Source organism: Molossus molossus, unplaced genomic scaffold (assembly GCF_014108415.1).
Source record: "Molossus molossus isolate mMolMol1 unplaced genomic scaffold, mMolMol1.p scaffold_m16_p_1, whole genome shotgun sequence".
In the NCBI taxonomy this organism is placed as follows: domain Eukaryota; kingdom Metazoa; phylum Chordata; class Mammalia; order Chiroptera; family Molossidae; genus Molossus; species Molossus molossus.
In genome coordinates this window covers 224374804-224391179 of record NW_023425344.1, presented here as the reverse complement: position 1 = coordinate 224391179, position 16376 = coordinate 224374804, and the positions used below count along the sequence as shown (strand labels likewise).

Here is a 16376-nt window from a genome sequence, read left to right as displayed (position 1 = left end):
GTCTCCAGATTCTACATGTGAAATGGACTGTACTCAAATTTTGACTGTAATATTGAAGAAAAAATAATATGCAATTAACACAGACAAGTAGTTAGTGGGCAAAAATATTTTTGTATACATTCAGATTAATTTTTTCTTGAAAGGTTATTAAATCAATAGTGCATCTTACAATGGTATCTTTAAATATCTATCTAGAGAGATCCCGTGACTATTACTTGCCTATTATTGCTATTAAGTTCCATGAAGCAATGGTATAAAATGCAAACTCCTTAAGGGCAGAGCTTTCTCTGATTTGTTCACTGATGGACCCTAAGCATCTAGAACAGTACGGAATATGGTATGCTCTCAAAAACTATTTTCTTAACAAATAAAAGCATTAAGAAAATCCAAGTTAATACAAGTCAAGTGTAGTGACTCTATTTCAAGGATTGTTTAGTTTATATTTTGCTACAATTTTCACTTTTTTTCCAATCAGTATAATAAGATGCAATACAATTTCCAATCTAAATATTTAAATTTGTGAGACATCATATGCTTCTTTATGCAAACAATTCTCTGATTAACTTTCTGGCTTCCTCCTTTGGTTTACCATGCTCACTAGAAGAGGAAATGAATAATAAGAATGCATATAAATTAGTGATTGAGTAAATATAATACTGCAATATTTTAAAAGTTGTTATCACAATAGTTAGCATAATATTTTGAAATTGATCATCACTAAAACCTCATTCAGATTAATGGTTTTCAATTTGTACTGTTCCCACCTCGGTCAGATCTCTATCACATCTAAATTACTGTCATGATCTCTTAAGCTGTTCTCCATACCTTCAGGTTCTCTCTTCCCCAATTCATCCCAAATGTGGCTGACCAGGCTAACTTTCCTAAAATTGGGCTTTCATTGTGTTTTGTAGCTGTTCATATGCTTCAGCTCTGTTACCTATCAAATGGGATAATATATGTCAAAGTCCTTTGTATGTGGTCAGCGTTAACATGAAATCTAAGGTCTATTTAATTTATAAATCTGACTGTACAACCAACTTCATTTAGAAAGGTAGGGTAGTGTGGTTTAGCAAAAAGTTTCTTGGAATGGTAGGCAAAAGATCTAAATTTTACCATCTCATTTACAAAAGGACTAAAAGCACCTCTTTTATGGTGGATACCAAATTTTAGAAGCATTCTGCAAACTTCAGAGCATTCTGAAAATGCCCCATCAAACTAACATCTGATTGCTCCCACATGGCCTCACTGCCCTGGGTATCTACTATCTTCAGTCAGGTGCCAGGTTATTTCCCCTCTCCCTCTCTCCAGTAGCGCACAGGCCAGTTCAATTATTACCATGTCTATTTCTGAAATTATCCAAAAACCACATCCCCGTTTGGAAGATCTTAATATTTAAAAATATATACTTATTAGTGTTTCTCTAATATTTCCATATAACTTAATCTTATCTTCCCAGTTATTGCAAGAAATATATCTTATGGATCACAATGACTAGCAGTATTTAGGGATTCTAATAAGCTCCTAAATAACTGGTTAAACGAAGAAAAATACTACTTAAAAAATAATGTCATGAATGAAATGCAAAGATAACCCTCACTAAATAGTATATGACTTAGGGAGATACTATTTACAGAGCAGGATATTCCTTTCAGGGATGAATTACCTTGTTGAAGAGTATGGACATGAAGAAGAGATCTAACAGCATGGTCTCTGAAAACGCTTCATAGTCAATTTTGAAAAAGAGCACAGTAAAGACAACTGTAATATACTGATATGTAGGGCTGCTGAAAGAGGATCGGAGCAACTTCAGACCAGCAATAGTGATCATTAAAGCACCTAGTCTAGAATAAAAAGAAAGCACAACTCATCAACCAATGGCTGAAAACTTGAGAAAATCTACTAACTTCATATAAATCACCATTTCATTTACTAAGCTTATTGTGTGTGTGTGTGTGTGTGTGTATAATTTAAACTTCTAAAAATGATGTATAGCCCAGCCAGGGTGGCTCAGTGGATTGAGCATCATCCCGTGGACTGAGAGGTCCCAGTTCCATTCCCAGTCAGGGCACATGCCTGGGTTGTGTGCTCAACTCCCAGTGGAGGTGGGCAGGAGACAGCCAATAAAAGTTTCTCTCGCATCAATATTTCTCTCTCTCTCTCTCTCTAAAAAATCAATAAAAACGTATTTAAAACATAAATAAATAAAAATAAAAATGATTTAGCCCTGTCTGGGTTGGCTCAGCAGTTAGAGCGTCGGCCCACAGACCAGAGAGTCCCAGGTTCAGTTCCCACAGGGGCACATACCTCGGTTGCAGTTTGTACCCAGCTCTGGTTGGGGTCGTGTGGGTGGCAGCCACTCGATGTGTCTTTTCACATCAATGTTTCTCTCTCTTCCTCCCTCTCTCCTTCCTGTTCTATCTGAAGATAAATGCAAAAATGTCCTTGAGTGAGGATAAAAAAATAAAATAAAAATAATTTTTATAGCAAAGCAAATCACATCCTATAATAAACTACCACAATATTCCATTTCAATAATATGTATTATAATTCTTATCCTTTATATAAATCAGGTTAAAAAATAAGGTGACAGTATTACAATTCTGACACCTGTTTCTCTAGTTTCTCAATATTTCTATTGCTTTAACATTAATAGCGTTTAGCACATAAAAAACATATTGACACTTACCCAACAACATGTACCTAGTCTAGTGGGTAGGCTTCTATGATAATTACACAGGGTGGGGCAAAAGTAGGTTCACAGTTGTTCATATGGAAAATAATGCAATAATTACTAAATAATAACACAAGAATAACTCTGTGTTTCATGTACTAACAATGACTATCAACCCACTTTTGCCACCACCATGCCCTGTGTAAGGTCTAATTTACATAGTACACAAAAATTTCCTAAACTTAGCATCTAATATTAAAGAATAACCCTGTTTAATAAATGTCCTCTCATAAAATATCAACTGACAATGAGATGTCTGAAGTAGTGAAATGCCAAGAGCAGAGATGGGAATCAAAGACAGAAATTTCACCTGGATTTTTTAATCTCACAATGGCTTGTACCAAAGACACTCGATTACATGTTACTGGATGAATAACTCTTTTTAAGACATTGCTCATGACTGCCCCAGTAGTCCAACTTAGATTAAAAGAGTAGTATACTTACTCTGTATCCAGTTTTTTTGGACTAGCAATTGTCTCTGCGCTGCTACTAAGTTCATTAAGAACAATCAATGGATAGATGATATTCTTCTCCATAAAAAGAAGCCATACATGAAGTTTCTCAAACCACATTACAGTGGCTGCATCTAACAAAAGCAAAAGTCAAGAAGACCATGTCATCCAATGTATAAAATAGTTTGGCAATGAGATGAGAAAGGAAAATCTTACAACTTAAATTCAGCTCTATTATAAATAATGTAAGAAATCCAGTACTTCAATCGTCAACTTTTATGACTTCCAAGACACATCCAACTTTGCAACTTAGATATGACTTAAATTTATATAAAACTTATTTTAAATTTTAATTCTTAAAACCTCAATATTTAAGCATAACCTTTTCTCACTTATGCCAATAACTTTTGGAGAAAAGGTTACTGAAGATTATCAGACTATTCCTTTGTTTTTAAAATCCTAAAACACACACCCCTAGAAGACATACATCTCAGAAGAGATATGAAAGTATGTTTTTGATTCACATACTTTGTAAGAGTCATTTTCATTGTCAGTAATATTTTTTCCAATACTTTAATATTATTTCACTGGGGAAAGTATCTAGGATAAACTAAAAGATTTAAAATAAGGTTCTCTGGTTATTTGAAAACAATGTCATGAGGCTTCAGGAAGTTCTCTAATGAATATTTTTCTTTCAGCTGCTGAAATCAGTAGAAGAGGGAGAAAGTCAACTTTGCTAATACTTAGTACTTTCAGTAAGTAAAAATTATTATTTTGATTCAAAATTTGTAAAAATTTAGACTAAATGTTTTGTTAAGATAAAAAACGAAGCCCTGGCCGGCTTGGTTCAGCAAGTAGAGCGTTGGCCCATGGACCTATGAGTCGTGGGTTCGATTCCGGTCAAGGGCATGTACCTTGTACCTTGGTTGCAGTTGGTCCCTGGCCCTGGTCAGGGCTGTGTGAGAGGCAATCAGTTGATGTGTCCTTCTCACATCGATGTTTCTCTCTCTCCCTCCTTCTCTATCTGAAGATAAATAGGAAAATATCCTCGAGTGAGGATTACAAAAATAAAATTAAAATTAGAAAAAAGAAGAAACAATATGATGAATGATGTACTGTAATGAAAATTGCTGTTTAAAACAAATCAGATACACTTGTTATCATTTACACATGAAAGCAATACTGATAGTTCATCATGAAAAAATTACATCATTCTGAGTTATTTTCTTGATGGTAAGAATGGACTAGTAAAGATTCTTATACAGTTTTATGTCATTTCCTGTTATTAAAAGTCACATATTTTGTAAAAGATTTGCACAGTGTTATTACTGCAACTAATGTTTATCTAATTCTCTCTCCAGGATCAAACTGGTGTTCAAGATTACAGGACCATGATGCTTTAAACAATTTTGCTAAAGGCCTAGGAAATTTGCTTTGAGAATACAGTCAAGATAGGTATAGCAAACTAGAAAGTTTTAGAGTTCCCTAAGGAAGATAATATATTTTCAAAGAACTGAGGAATTTCCTCTCTGTAGTAATTTACTAACTGAAAAAAAGTTTGAGGGAAAAGCACTGGCCTGCTTAATCACTAATGTGTAATAAATGATGACATAGGTATGAACTTTTATTATTTCTCTAAAATGAGAAATATTACAGGTCATGGGGCCAACAAGACTAAATACTTAAAACAAAACAAAAAAAGTCAGAGTGTAAAGTGGCAAGCACAAAGCTTGTCAATTGGACTGGTGTTCTTCTTTTTTGAGTCATTTTATCCTTTATCCCAAATCTGAACGAATAACAGCTATCACAAATGTTTTAACTTCTTTTCACTTAATCAACTCTTTTATACCCCTCTGTGGTAGGACATAGTGCCTCTGGTGGAAGCAGGCACAAAGACCTTTCTATTCCCCCTAAGCTTTGAGTTAAAATAAAGAGGACTGTGTTGCCTGCACATGACAAGGAAAATTAAAGGAAAAAGTAGGGACTAGAAAGAGATGTCACAGACATATACAGAAGGATGCATCAATGAGATCTGCAAAAGACAATTTAGAGAGGGAAGCAGGAAGCTTTATTCTGTGGAAAGTTGGGTTTGTAGCACTAATATTTATCAACTAAAACAAAAAGATCATGCAAAAAGTTGGACTCATTCCAGCTTTAAACCTAAACATATGAAATACAACCAAACTTGATGATACTTATTTAGCTGTCATCTGTTAACAGAACAGAGAAAACCCATAGTATTAGAAAGAAGGGTGTTACTAAAATACTTACTTCGAACCTCATATTGATTATACTCCACTGTCTTCAGCAGAGGGCGAGAGAAACAGTGCCACGGTAGCTGTTTTCTAACTTGAGGCAGCACGTAATGGGTTATGAAACCTACAAAGCCGACCAGTGCATACAACACGTACTTGAGAGCAGGCTAAAAGAAGAATACAGTGGAGAAAATTAAAAGTGATTTTGAGACCCACAGGAGAACTTCTAATTTGTCAGATCAACTTTCCATTTGATAATGGAAGTCAATTTTAGAATCTAAGAATTAAACATCTGTCTACAGTTAATATTTCTATATTATGTAGTTTTGCTGATTATGTCAGCTATGAAAGTTAGTGGTTGTTCATGTACTACAAATATTTTTAAATGTGTTTATTTCTTTCTTTGGTGTCACACCATCGTATAATGAGAGAGAGGCCTGAAGTGTATTCCTTGCTGCTCTAAGAATGTTCTATGTGACCTGCAGAGCAATGTATTAAATTGTTTTAATTAGTAGAGGTAAAGGACATGAGCTAAATAAAACTGTAAGTCTGAGTGAAGAGCAGCTAGAATGAAAAAAAAAGAGTTCTTTTTTGTGCCTTCACATGGTACATCATTAGAAGAGAGTTCTTATGTATGACTAAATTCACAAAAGAGGAAATCAAGTGCAACACTTCAAACATTCAAATGAAGTCTCGTAGTTAGAAACTTTGGAACCTCTTGGACATGCAGAGCCCTCCATCTGAGCCCTGAAGACCCACCAGACCTGACTCAGTTTGCAAGTGTTTAAGAATTAATAGTTCAAATTGGAAGAGAAGAAAAATAATCAAAAATGTTAAATAAAATTAAATAATACAACCTTTGCTTCTGGCCAAACAGAATAATAGAGATTCACTCTCCCACATGAAATAACCAAAACAGAATAAAATATACAAACCAAATGATCTGCAATATGCTAGATACAAGGAAATAAACAGTGAACCCCAAGAGAAAGAAACAGACCAAGTCAGTGTCAGGGTTGCCCCAGTTTACTGCAGGGAGGAAACCTACACAAAGCCTGGTACCCTGTGTTTAAAGATGAAATTGAGAGCCTGGAGAGACTAAGGCAGCTAATGTTCACCAGAACAGACGGCGTATAAAAAAGAAAAATGTGAAGATCTGCAGCGGATCCCCCTTGAGGAGTCGGGAGAATCAGCACCAGTGTGTGAGGAAAGTCCACGAGAGCAGGGAAAGAGCCGCCGGAAAGGGTTAGAGAAGAGCATCCAGCACTCGCACAGGGCCAGGAACACTGCTCAGTGTTCACAGGGCAGCTCAGGATTCACAGGGCACTGGGCCAAAGTAGTCAAAAGGGTGTTACCTCAGTAGGGGGAATATTAATCCTTCACTAAAACCAGCCCTGGTTTCACTGAAATAGTCTTAAAAGTAGGGGCTGAAAGGATCAAACTGTTAACAAGTAACTTACCAGTGCTGAGAAACAAAATTCAAGATTTCTAGAAATATAAAAATATTCAGTACCCAACAAGGTAAAATTTATAAAGCTCGGCATCCAATCAAACATTACGAAACATGCAAATAATCAGGGAAAGAAAACAACAATCAAAACCAACCCACAGTGACAGAAGTTAGAATTGGGATAAATGGACATTAAGAGAGTAGGAGTTGAATTTCCTATGTTCAAAGAGTTAAGTAAAGGCATGGGAAGAATTTAAAAAATTTTTTTCAATTTAGGATGAAAATTATAAATTCAGAAATGAAAAATACATTGGATGGGATTAATGGCAGATTATACAATACACAGCAATGGAAAGTATTCAAAATTAAATACATGTACCAAAAAAAAAGAAATTAAATTAAACAGAGCACCAGTGAACTATGGGACAACTTTACAAGGCCTAAGATGAAGTCATGAGGTGGGGAAGGAGGCCAATTAGGGAACAGAGAAGAAAAGAGAAAGACAGAAAAAAACATTTGAAGTAATAGAGGCCAAAATTTTTCTTTTTTAAAAAAAATATATGATTATATTGATTTTTTTAGAGAGAGAAGAAGGGAAAGAGAGAGAGAAACATCAATGTGAGAGAGAAACATCGACTGGCTGCCTCCTGTACGGCCCTGACTGGGGATGAAGCCCGCAACCCGGCATGTGTCCTGACTGGGAATCGAACCAGGAATTCTCAGTCCATGGGGCAACGCTCAATCCACTGAGTCACACCAGCTGGGCAAGGTCAAAATTCTTCAGATTTGCTGACAACTAGACCACAGAGTAACCCAAGTACAAAAACATGAAGGAAATTGTGTGAAGCTACACCACCATCAAACTGACACCATGCGAAACTCGGGGCCTGCACCAAAGAATGAAAAGCACTGAGAATGGTAACTGTACGGCCCACAGACAGCAGGACTGTGCTGCAGGAACAAGCCTGAGGAGCCTCACCCACACCCAGACCTGAGTTAGATGATGAGGTTCTACACTTCTGGCTCTATTGGAACAAGACAAACATTACATTCAAATCAGATATGAGCCCAAAGTTACTTTCTCCCAACAAAAGAACTAAATGATTCCTTACCTGCAATACAGTAAACGCTGTGCTTACATGAATAGCAAAATACAGCACGCCAATTACAATGCATACCACTAGGTCAGACTGCAAACGTTCACTCTGTGAAACAAAACAGAATTATCAAATAAAAACAAATTAAAATATTTCCTTCATTCCCTACTGGCAAATTGTCTAAGAAACTATTGTTCATTGATCCTATTTTTTTTTTTTAGCACTTCTATCTATTTCTTAGCTGCAAGTCTTAATGTCTTCCTTAATTTCCTCATATTTTGGTTTGACACTAATACCAAGGAAATTAAACTTACTCATCTAGTTCCACACACTATGTAACATATCACAACATTATAATGAAGCTGTGTATTATTTTCCCCCAAGGGCCTGTCAGTTTTATGGGAAAAGAAAATGAGGTACTTAATTATTGTATCACTTATAGAGCATATCCTTTTGAATAACAAAGTTATATTTTCATTAATCTTTTAAAATGTTGAAACCAGGCATATATCCTATTTTACCTACTGGATTTTGGTTCTTTTAGTGGTTGTAGCAAAAATGAGAAACCTTTTGCTAGCTCTGGTTGTTGCCTGACCCATAGATTTACACTTTGAAGCAGGATTCAGAAGTATTCTACACTACACTTAACAGTAACTATCTTTTGCTAACATGGAAATTAAAGTCAGAAAAAAACTGTTTAAATTACATTTTGAGGAAGTTTCATATTTCTCAAGTTTTCTAAAGAATACATGAACAACTCAAGTTCACTGAAGGTAAATATGATGTCTAATTCAAGACCTATATTAAGTCAGTCTTTCACAAATGGAAAAAAGTCTAAAATAATAATTTAGAAAGAAAATTTTATGTTCTGTCCCAGAAGGCAGATATGAATCTATAGATTTCATTTTTCAAATAATCACTAAAATAATGTAGGCAACATTAAAATTCACTAACTTAAATTTTTTTAAATTACTATATTTACTTAAGTATATTAAATTTGTCCAGGTTATTGTTTTCTCCTTCAACCAGGAAAATAAACACACACACACAGACACACTTTTCAGACTACTCTTGAGAAATAAAACACACTAACAGAGTAGCAGATGACTTACAATTTTTATCAAGAAAATCAGTAACAACAAACTGTGATTTACGTTAACATTTATCTTTCAAATCCCAGTTTAAACTGAATAGAATTAAGAATCTATAAACAATGAAATTACTTATTTTCACATGATCTAAAAATACATTTTTAGCATACTGTTCTATGCAGATACCACATTTGTGGAATGAGCACTTCTTACATGTTAAAATTATGAATAAAGGCAATCAACAATGTATAACTAATATACATATACTTTTTACCCCAATTATTAAAGGCCTTCAAAAAGTGTTCATTATATAATATGATGAACTGTCTAAAATTAAGTCTTTTACATGATTTTACAAAGCTTATACTTACAACAGAATTTCTAAGTTTTTCAGGCAGTGGATCTTTTACTTCAGACAGAGGGTCTTCTGGATTTTTCTCTTCTGTTTTTGGAAAAATCTTAGACTGCATCAAAGAGCTTTATATTAAAAAAAGAGAGAAAATAATTAATATAAAAATACATATATAACAGCACTTTCAGTGGCCAGTAAAGTTCATGATAAAAACCAAGTGATCCAAGTATATTTAATCATTAGCAAATGATATATTCTAAAAAAGTTTAAGATACCATCCATGATCAGAAATGCAAGTTTATTTAAATTTCTTGAAATCAATAACATCACTTACAAAAGTACAGATGGATCACTGCTTTGTCGGCTCAGATGATAGGATACTGCCACTAACAAACCACAAAAAACGGAGAAAAGTACTGGAATATGCTGGCCATCCCAAGAATCCTGTTGGGGGAAATGTGATAGAATAATATGCTTTTAATTTATGATCTATCATATAATCCTGTATGTCAGTATTTTGGAGAAAGGTAACTAAATTCAATGAAAACTTTTTTTTTTAATCCTCACCTGAGGATATTTTTCCATTTATCTTCAGATAGAGTGGGAAGGAAGGAAGGAGGGAGGGAGGGAAGAAGGGAGGGGGGGAGAGAGAGAGAGGGGAGAGAGGGAGAGAAGGGGAGAGAGAGAGAGAGACAGAGAGAGAGAGAGAGAAACATTGCCATGAGAGAGACACATCGACTGGTTGCCTTCCACACGACCCCAACCAGGGGCCAGGACCAAACTGCAACCAAGGCACGTGCCCTTGACCAGAACTGAACCTGAGACTCTTTGGTCCTCAGGCCGACGCTCCAATCACTGAGTCAAACCAGCCAGGGCTCAACAAAAACTTTAAAACTATATTCTTAATTTCATTTTATTCCAAATGAATTTAGATGTATTACTTTCAGGTGAGCTAGAATCTAACTGCTAGATTATCTTCAGATTTCTTTTGGCACTGAAGCTCTATTTACAGACTAGGAATAGTGCATTTGCTCTGATGCATGCTGCTGTCAGTCCCTTTCAGATTTAAGGTAATATTAAGCTCACAGTAAACTATGTTATCCACTTTGAAGAACAAAATAACTTGGTGTAGTAAACTTCTGATTCAAATAATAATAGAGCAGGAAAAGGCAACACATGATATCACATTAGGCAAAAGAAAACATTAACATTTGATGTGCTGCTTTCTTGATGCCTTTGTTCATATAATATGCTTTATATCTTCCAGAGTATTGAGCAGGTATTCAGCGCTGCCTAAACAAATAAACTACATATTATCAGAAATAAATAATACAAAGGCTAGCTTTCAAAGGCCAACCAAACATGTGAAAGCGACAGGTCTGCTCTGCTCACTGCAGTCTCTGGATTCTACTAGCATGGTACCTGGCACAGAGTAGATAATACTAATTTTAAAAATAGTTACCAGTGCTTAAGTATGGCCTGTGAGGCAGACACCTTTCTGATCCTTTGTCTTTCTCTGGGGATCTGGGAGGGGAGAATGGTGGGAGCAAGAAGCCGAATGGTAGTTTATTATACAACTTGCTTTTTACCCCCATTTAATAATAGTCTTAGAAATTGTTTCACATCACAACATAGATACTTTTTATTTTATAATAACTAAATCAAAATCTTATCATATTGAACACTATTTGTGAAGCCCCATTCTTAGATCTTTGTATTTCCTAAATAATCATTACAATGATCCTTGGATATTATGTACTGTTACTCCCCAATTTATAAAGGAGGAAAGCAAGGCACAGAGAGTTGAAGTAATTTGGCCAGTTAAGTGGTCGAGCCAGGAACCGAACTTCTTAGTGTTTGAATTTACTGAGAAAAAAGTTAAACAATATGTGAAGAGTTTGAGAAAGAAAGACAAATACATAAGAAAGCAAAGTAAAAAAGAAAACAAAATGTATGTAGGACTAGTGCTTGCCCAGTGGTGATCTGAGGGAGACAAGGAAGACTGTCTGAGGTGGAGACCTGGGGTGGGGTGGAGGATGAAAACAAGTTAAGCCTATAACTTCCACAAAGCACAGTCAATGGATAATGCCAAAAGCTTAAGAAAATACAAGTAGAAATTTAAGTTCATTTCTTAGCGATATGAAGGTAAATACCAAAAGCAGCAGCCCAAAAAATTGAAAGTGGAGGCTATGAGGAAGGGGTAGGGGACTGCTATTCCTGGTAACACGTCTTTTGAAATATTTGATTCTTTAAAATATATGCATGTACAACTTTGGTAAAAATTAAAACTCAAAAAAAGATGTCCAGTACAACCACCCTGGAAAAATGGCAATTCCATTTCGAGGTATTTACCCAAGAAAAATGAAAACACATCCAAAAGAGACTTGTACAAGAATGTTCATAGCAGCTAGTCATAGTATCCCTAAGTTATAAATAACTCATGTATTTATCCTAAGACAGTAAGTAGGCTTGGACATATTCATGCAATGAGAGTAAGGGGGATTTTAAACTACATTGGGATACTTGCCTGCAATAAAAAGAACAGACTACAAATAAACACAATGTAGATGAATTTAAAAAATATTATACTGAACAAAATCAGTCAGGCATGAAAGACTAAATAAGGCACAATTCCATTTATGTGACATTTAAGAACTGCAAACCAAATCTATAGTAAAAAGTGGTTATGGCAGAACTGGTAAAGAACATGAAAGAACTTTCTGGTGGTGATGGAAGTATTCTATGTCTTGATAGGGGAGTGTATTACATAGGTGTTTGCATTTGTCAAAACTTACCAAATTGTGTACTTAAGATATGTGTATTTCACTGTACATAATTTTGCCTAAATTAAAACAAGTATTTGAAAAAGCAAAAGATGCCTGCCATTATTTGACACACTACATTTTACTGCTCTCAGATAAAAATAAAGTGTTCTTAATTGATCTCAAAATGACTTAGTTTACGTAGATTAAAAATGTAGAATTATCACCCATTCTAAGTAATTCACAGATAGTAACTACCACCTTTATTGAGTCATTAACTAGAAAAACAAAAAGGAAAGCAGACCCAGCCACCTCTGAGTTTCTAATGAACATTTTGATTCAGAAGTAGGAGAAATGTCAGAAACTATGGAGGGGAAAAAAAACCTGCTTAGAGCAGGTGATCTCATTCGAAAGATTAAAAGATGGGTTTATCCTATCCACTATAGTAGTCTGAAAGTTTTTGCTTTATTATGTAATGGCCCAAATTCTAGCAATCTCTTAAAATTATTAAAACAACTGGAAAGCATATTCAAAGTAGTCTTAAAGAAGAATTTTTAGCTTTTTTTTTTTTTTTTATCCTCACCCGAGGACATATCTCCATTTTTTTTTTTTTTTTTTTTGTTCAGATAGAGTGGGAGGGAGAGAGAGGAAGAGAAAGAGAGAGAAACATCGACATGAAAGGGACACATCGAGTGGCTGCCACCCACACGACCAACCAGGGCCGGGGACAAACTGCAACCGGGTACATGCCCTTAGTGGGAACCGAACCCGGGTCTCTCCAGACCACAGGCCGACGCTCTAACCGCTGAGCCAAACCAGCCAGGGCGAAGAATTTTTAGCTTTTAAAGAGAGCTAGAACATTCAAGAAAAAACAAAAGAGTAAACACAAGGAAAGCAGAAATCAGGAAATAATAGATATAAAGTCTATATTAGTGAATAGATCAAAATAAAATTAAACCATTCCTAAAGGTATGCAATAATATCTCCCAATGATTTTAACTGTCCAGAAGTTAATACTGTCATGAATGTCTTGTGTATTCTTTCATAATCATTCTATGTATAAATAAGCCATTGTGTGTGTTTAAAAAGAACAAAGGAAACATCCTTTTTTGGCAGTATATACTGCCTACCTTTTAAAAACAGAAAAAAAGAAAGAAAATGTGGTGTATATATACAATGGTATATTATTCAGCCTTAAACAATAAGGAAATACTGGCAGGGGCGGGGGCAAGCAGGAAGAGATAAACCAAAGAACTTATATGTGTGGATGCATAACCAATGGAAACAGACAATAGTGCAGTGAAGGCAAGGGAGGGGGATGGAGGTGGGGAGAAGGAGGATCAATGGAAGAGGGGGGGAGATATCTATAATACCTTCAACAATAAAGATAAATTTTAAAAATAATCATCAAGTTAAGGGCTTTTGATGTGAAAATAATAATAATAAGGAAATCCTGTCTTGCAACAACATGGATGAAACTGGAGGGGATTATGCTAAGTGAAATGAGCCAGAGAGAGAGACAAATACTACTGCATAGTATCACTTAAATGTGGAATCTTAATTTTAAAAAGTTGAACTCATAGAAACAGAAAATAGAAAAATGGTTTCCAAGGACTGGGAGGTAAGGAAAATAAGGAGAGGTTGGTAAAAGGGTCTAAACTTTCAGTTATAAGATGAATAAGGTCTGAGGATCTAATATATAACATGGTAACTATAGTTGATAACATTGTATTATATAACAGAAATTTGCTCAGAGAGTAGAACTTAAATGTTTTCACCAAAAAAAAAAAGTTAAACATGTGAGGTAATGGATATGTTAACTGGATGGGGGAAATCCTTTAGCAATATATACATACATAAAATCATCACATTGTATACTTTAAATACTTATAATTTTATTTATCAGTTATACTTCAATAAAGCTTGAAAACAAACAAATAGTATCTCTTGGAAATCATTACACATTAGTATACAAAAATCTGTTTTATTCTTTTTTGTGATTGTATAGTATTCCATTATATGGCTATTTCATAATTACCCACTCACAAATGACAAATACTAGTCATTTGTCATTTGCTAAATGACAAATAGCAAATATAGCTTTTTGCTATTACAAACACAGCTCTAATGAAATTCTTGCACAGAATTTTTGTTCATGTACATAACTAAATCTGCAGATTTGTTTATTATAGTGGGTGACATCTAAATCTGAAATAGTCTAATGCAAATGCCATGCCTAAGAAAGGAAAATAAAATGTATCCTCCTACCTGCCTTAGGACAATTAGTTGGCAATTTTACAACTGCTGTTTTTCTATTACATAATTAAACAGGCCTTTGTAAACCAGGCATAAAAAACTTACTACACTGTTAACTTCTATAACTACAACTTACAAATAATGACTTACTTTAACGAAACATCACTCAAAATACAGACCTAAAACCTCTGGACTAGGACGCTTTACAGGTGCACGTGGGAAAAGCATGGATTTGGATCGATGGTCTCCAATTCCTTCCTGGGTTCAGCTCCATCAAATATCTCTCTCTCTACTTGACTTTTCCCCCTTCCTTTTTAAATGCAATCAAGTTTCAGATCTTTTTAAAAATCAAAAACTATAAAACAACCCATAACATATGCACAAGTGTCCCAACAATAGTCTAAGAAAGAGTAGAATACATTTCCTTAATACTCATTCAAACTTAAATTTACATTAATCTAGAGTCTTCAGCCAAAACACCAAAGCTGCTGCTTTTGTTAAAGTCACCAGTATCTTATTTACTGGCAAATTCAATAAACCTTCAATGCTTAAATATTGGATACTATCCTCACCCATTTTCTCTTGTCAATCCACATTCTACATTAGCAGTCTTTTTCTTATTCTTGATTTAATTTTGTTGATGAATTCCAAACCTATTAATCACTACCTCAAACCTCTCTACATATAACTTTCTACTATGTATCTCTGGATACCCTCTAAATGTCAACAAATAAATGTGTCCAAATTTTAACAACTACCTTCCCTCACTAAATGCCAAGGTTCCCATTTTGTATATTAGCCAGACCCTACCCAGAAAGCATTTGTAGCCTATTCTGGCTTTTCTTTCTTTATCCAGAGTCCCCAAATATATTCATTGAATCCAGTTTTAATTAAGACTCTCATAATTTCAAGATTGCAACACAAGGGTTCTCCTACTTCTGATTCTTCCTGCTTCTATTTCCATCTCCTTCACACTGTGGACCAAGTAATCTTTCTAAAATGCAATGTCCATCATTTCCTTGCCATACCTCAAATATTTTGATAGTCTTCCATCTCCACCCCAACATGATCAGGTAAAAGATATTCCATAAGCCAGCTGTTGCTTACCTTTCCAACCTGACTGAAGGCCATCTTTCCTCATGTATTCAAACCTCCAGCAAGTCCAAATTACTGTCTTTACAACTCCACGGCTCTTCTTCCCTTGCTTCAATTAACTAATTCTATTTTTTCCTCAAATTTTGGTGAAAAAGCCAACCTTGGAAACTTATCTTTAATCCCCTTAGGCTGAATATGGTAATAATTACCATATCCATAAGACTGTTTTCATAACCTTCATTACTCTCTAATAAGTGTCTCTTCACTTGTTAATTACAACATGAGCTACTCATAAGCAGGAAATGGTGTCTGGCATAGCACTGGGCACACACAGTACGCATTCCATAAATGCTACTGAAGAAATGAATCAAGGAAAATGAATCAAGGAAAGTCCTTTCAACCCCATTATTCTCTGATTGTCTTGCACTAATCATAAAAAAGAAATTTAAATTTTTTATATTTACTATTTGGTGATCTTTTAAAAATGGAGCTAACAAGGCTCATCCAGATCCTTCTAAACCAATAATATTAAAATTACAGTGCATTAATTTTTACTAGAATGTATCTTATATTGCAGTCTCTGAATGTGTTCTAATAAGTTTTATGAAGTCTTAATATGAACAGTAGTTACATACATTCTTAACTAGAAATCTATAATTAATTTCATATTCTGTTACTATGTCCACCTCTATCCCAGACTAGCCTAAATTTTAATAATCTGTTCTAATAATAACCTCTGATTACTGCATAGAAAAGGATTTTCTTTTCATAATGGTTAACTATGAAATTGCTTTCAAATTCAAAGTAAATGAGAATGAGAATAATGTTCAACATG

At 34.8% G+C, this 16376-nt stretch overlaps 1 protein-coding gene across 7 annotated transcripts in view; it reads right to left on the bottom strand.

Annotated features, from left to right (window-relative positions):
• Window positions 1-16376, bottom strand: part of PCNX1 (pecanex 1) — a 173481-nt gene that overhangs the window by 44762 nt on the left and 112343 nt on the right. For all 7 annotated transcript variants that reach the window (XM_036269327.1, XM_036269713.1, XM_036269486.1 and 4 more), the window contains 6 exons: window positions 9763-9872; window positions 9448-9553; window positions 8001-8093; window positions 5455-5605; window positions 3176-3317; window positions 1664-1841 (listed from right to left, as the gene is read on the bottom strand). In XM_036269327.1, the coding sequence (XP_036125220.1) occupies window positions 1664-1841; window positions 3176-3317; window positions 5455-5605; window positions 8001-8093; window positions 9448-9553; window positions 9763-9872 (780 nt within the window). The remainder of the gene's footprint in view (window positions 1-1663; window positions 1842-3175; window positions 3318-5454; window positions 5606-8000; window positions 8094-9447; window positions 9554-9762; window positions 9873-16376) is intronic.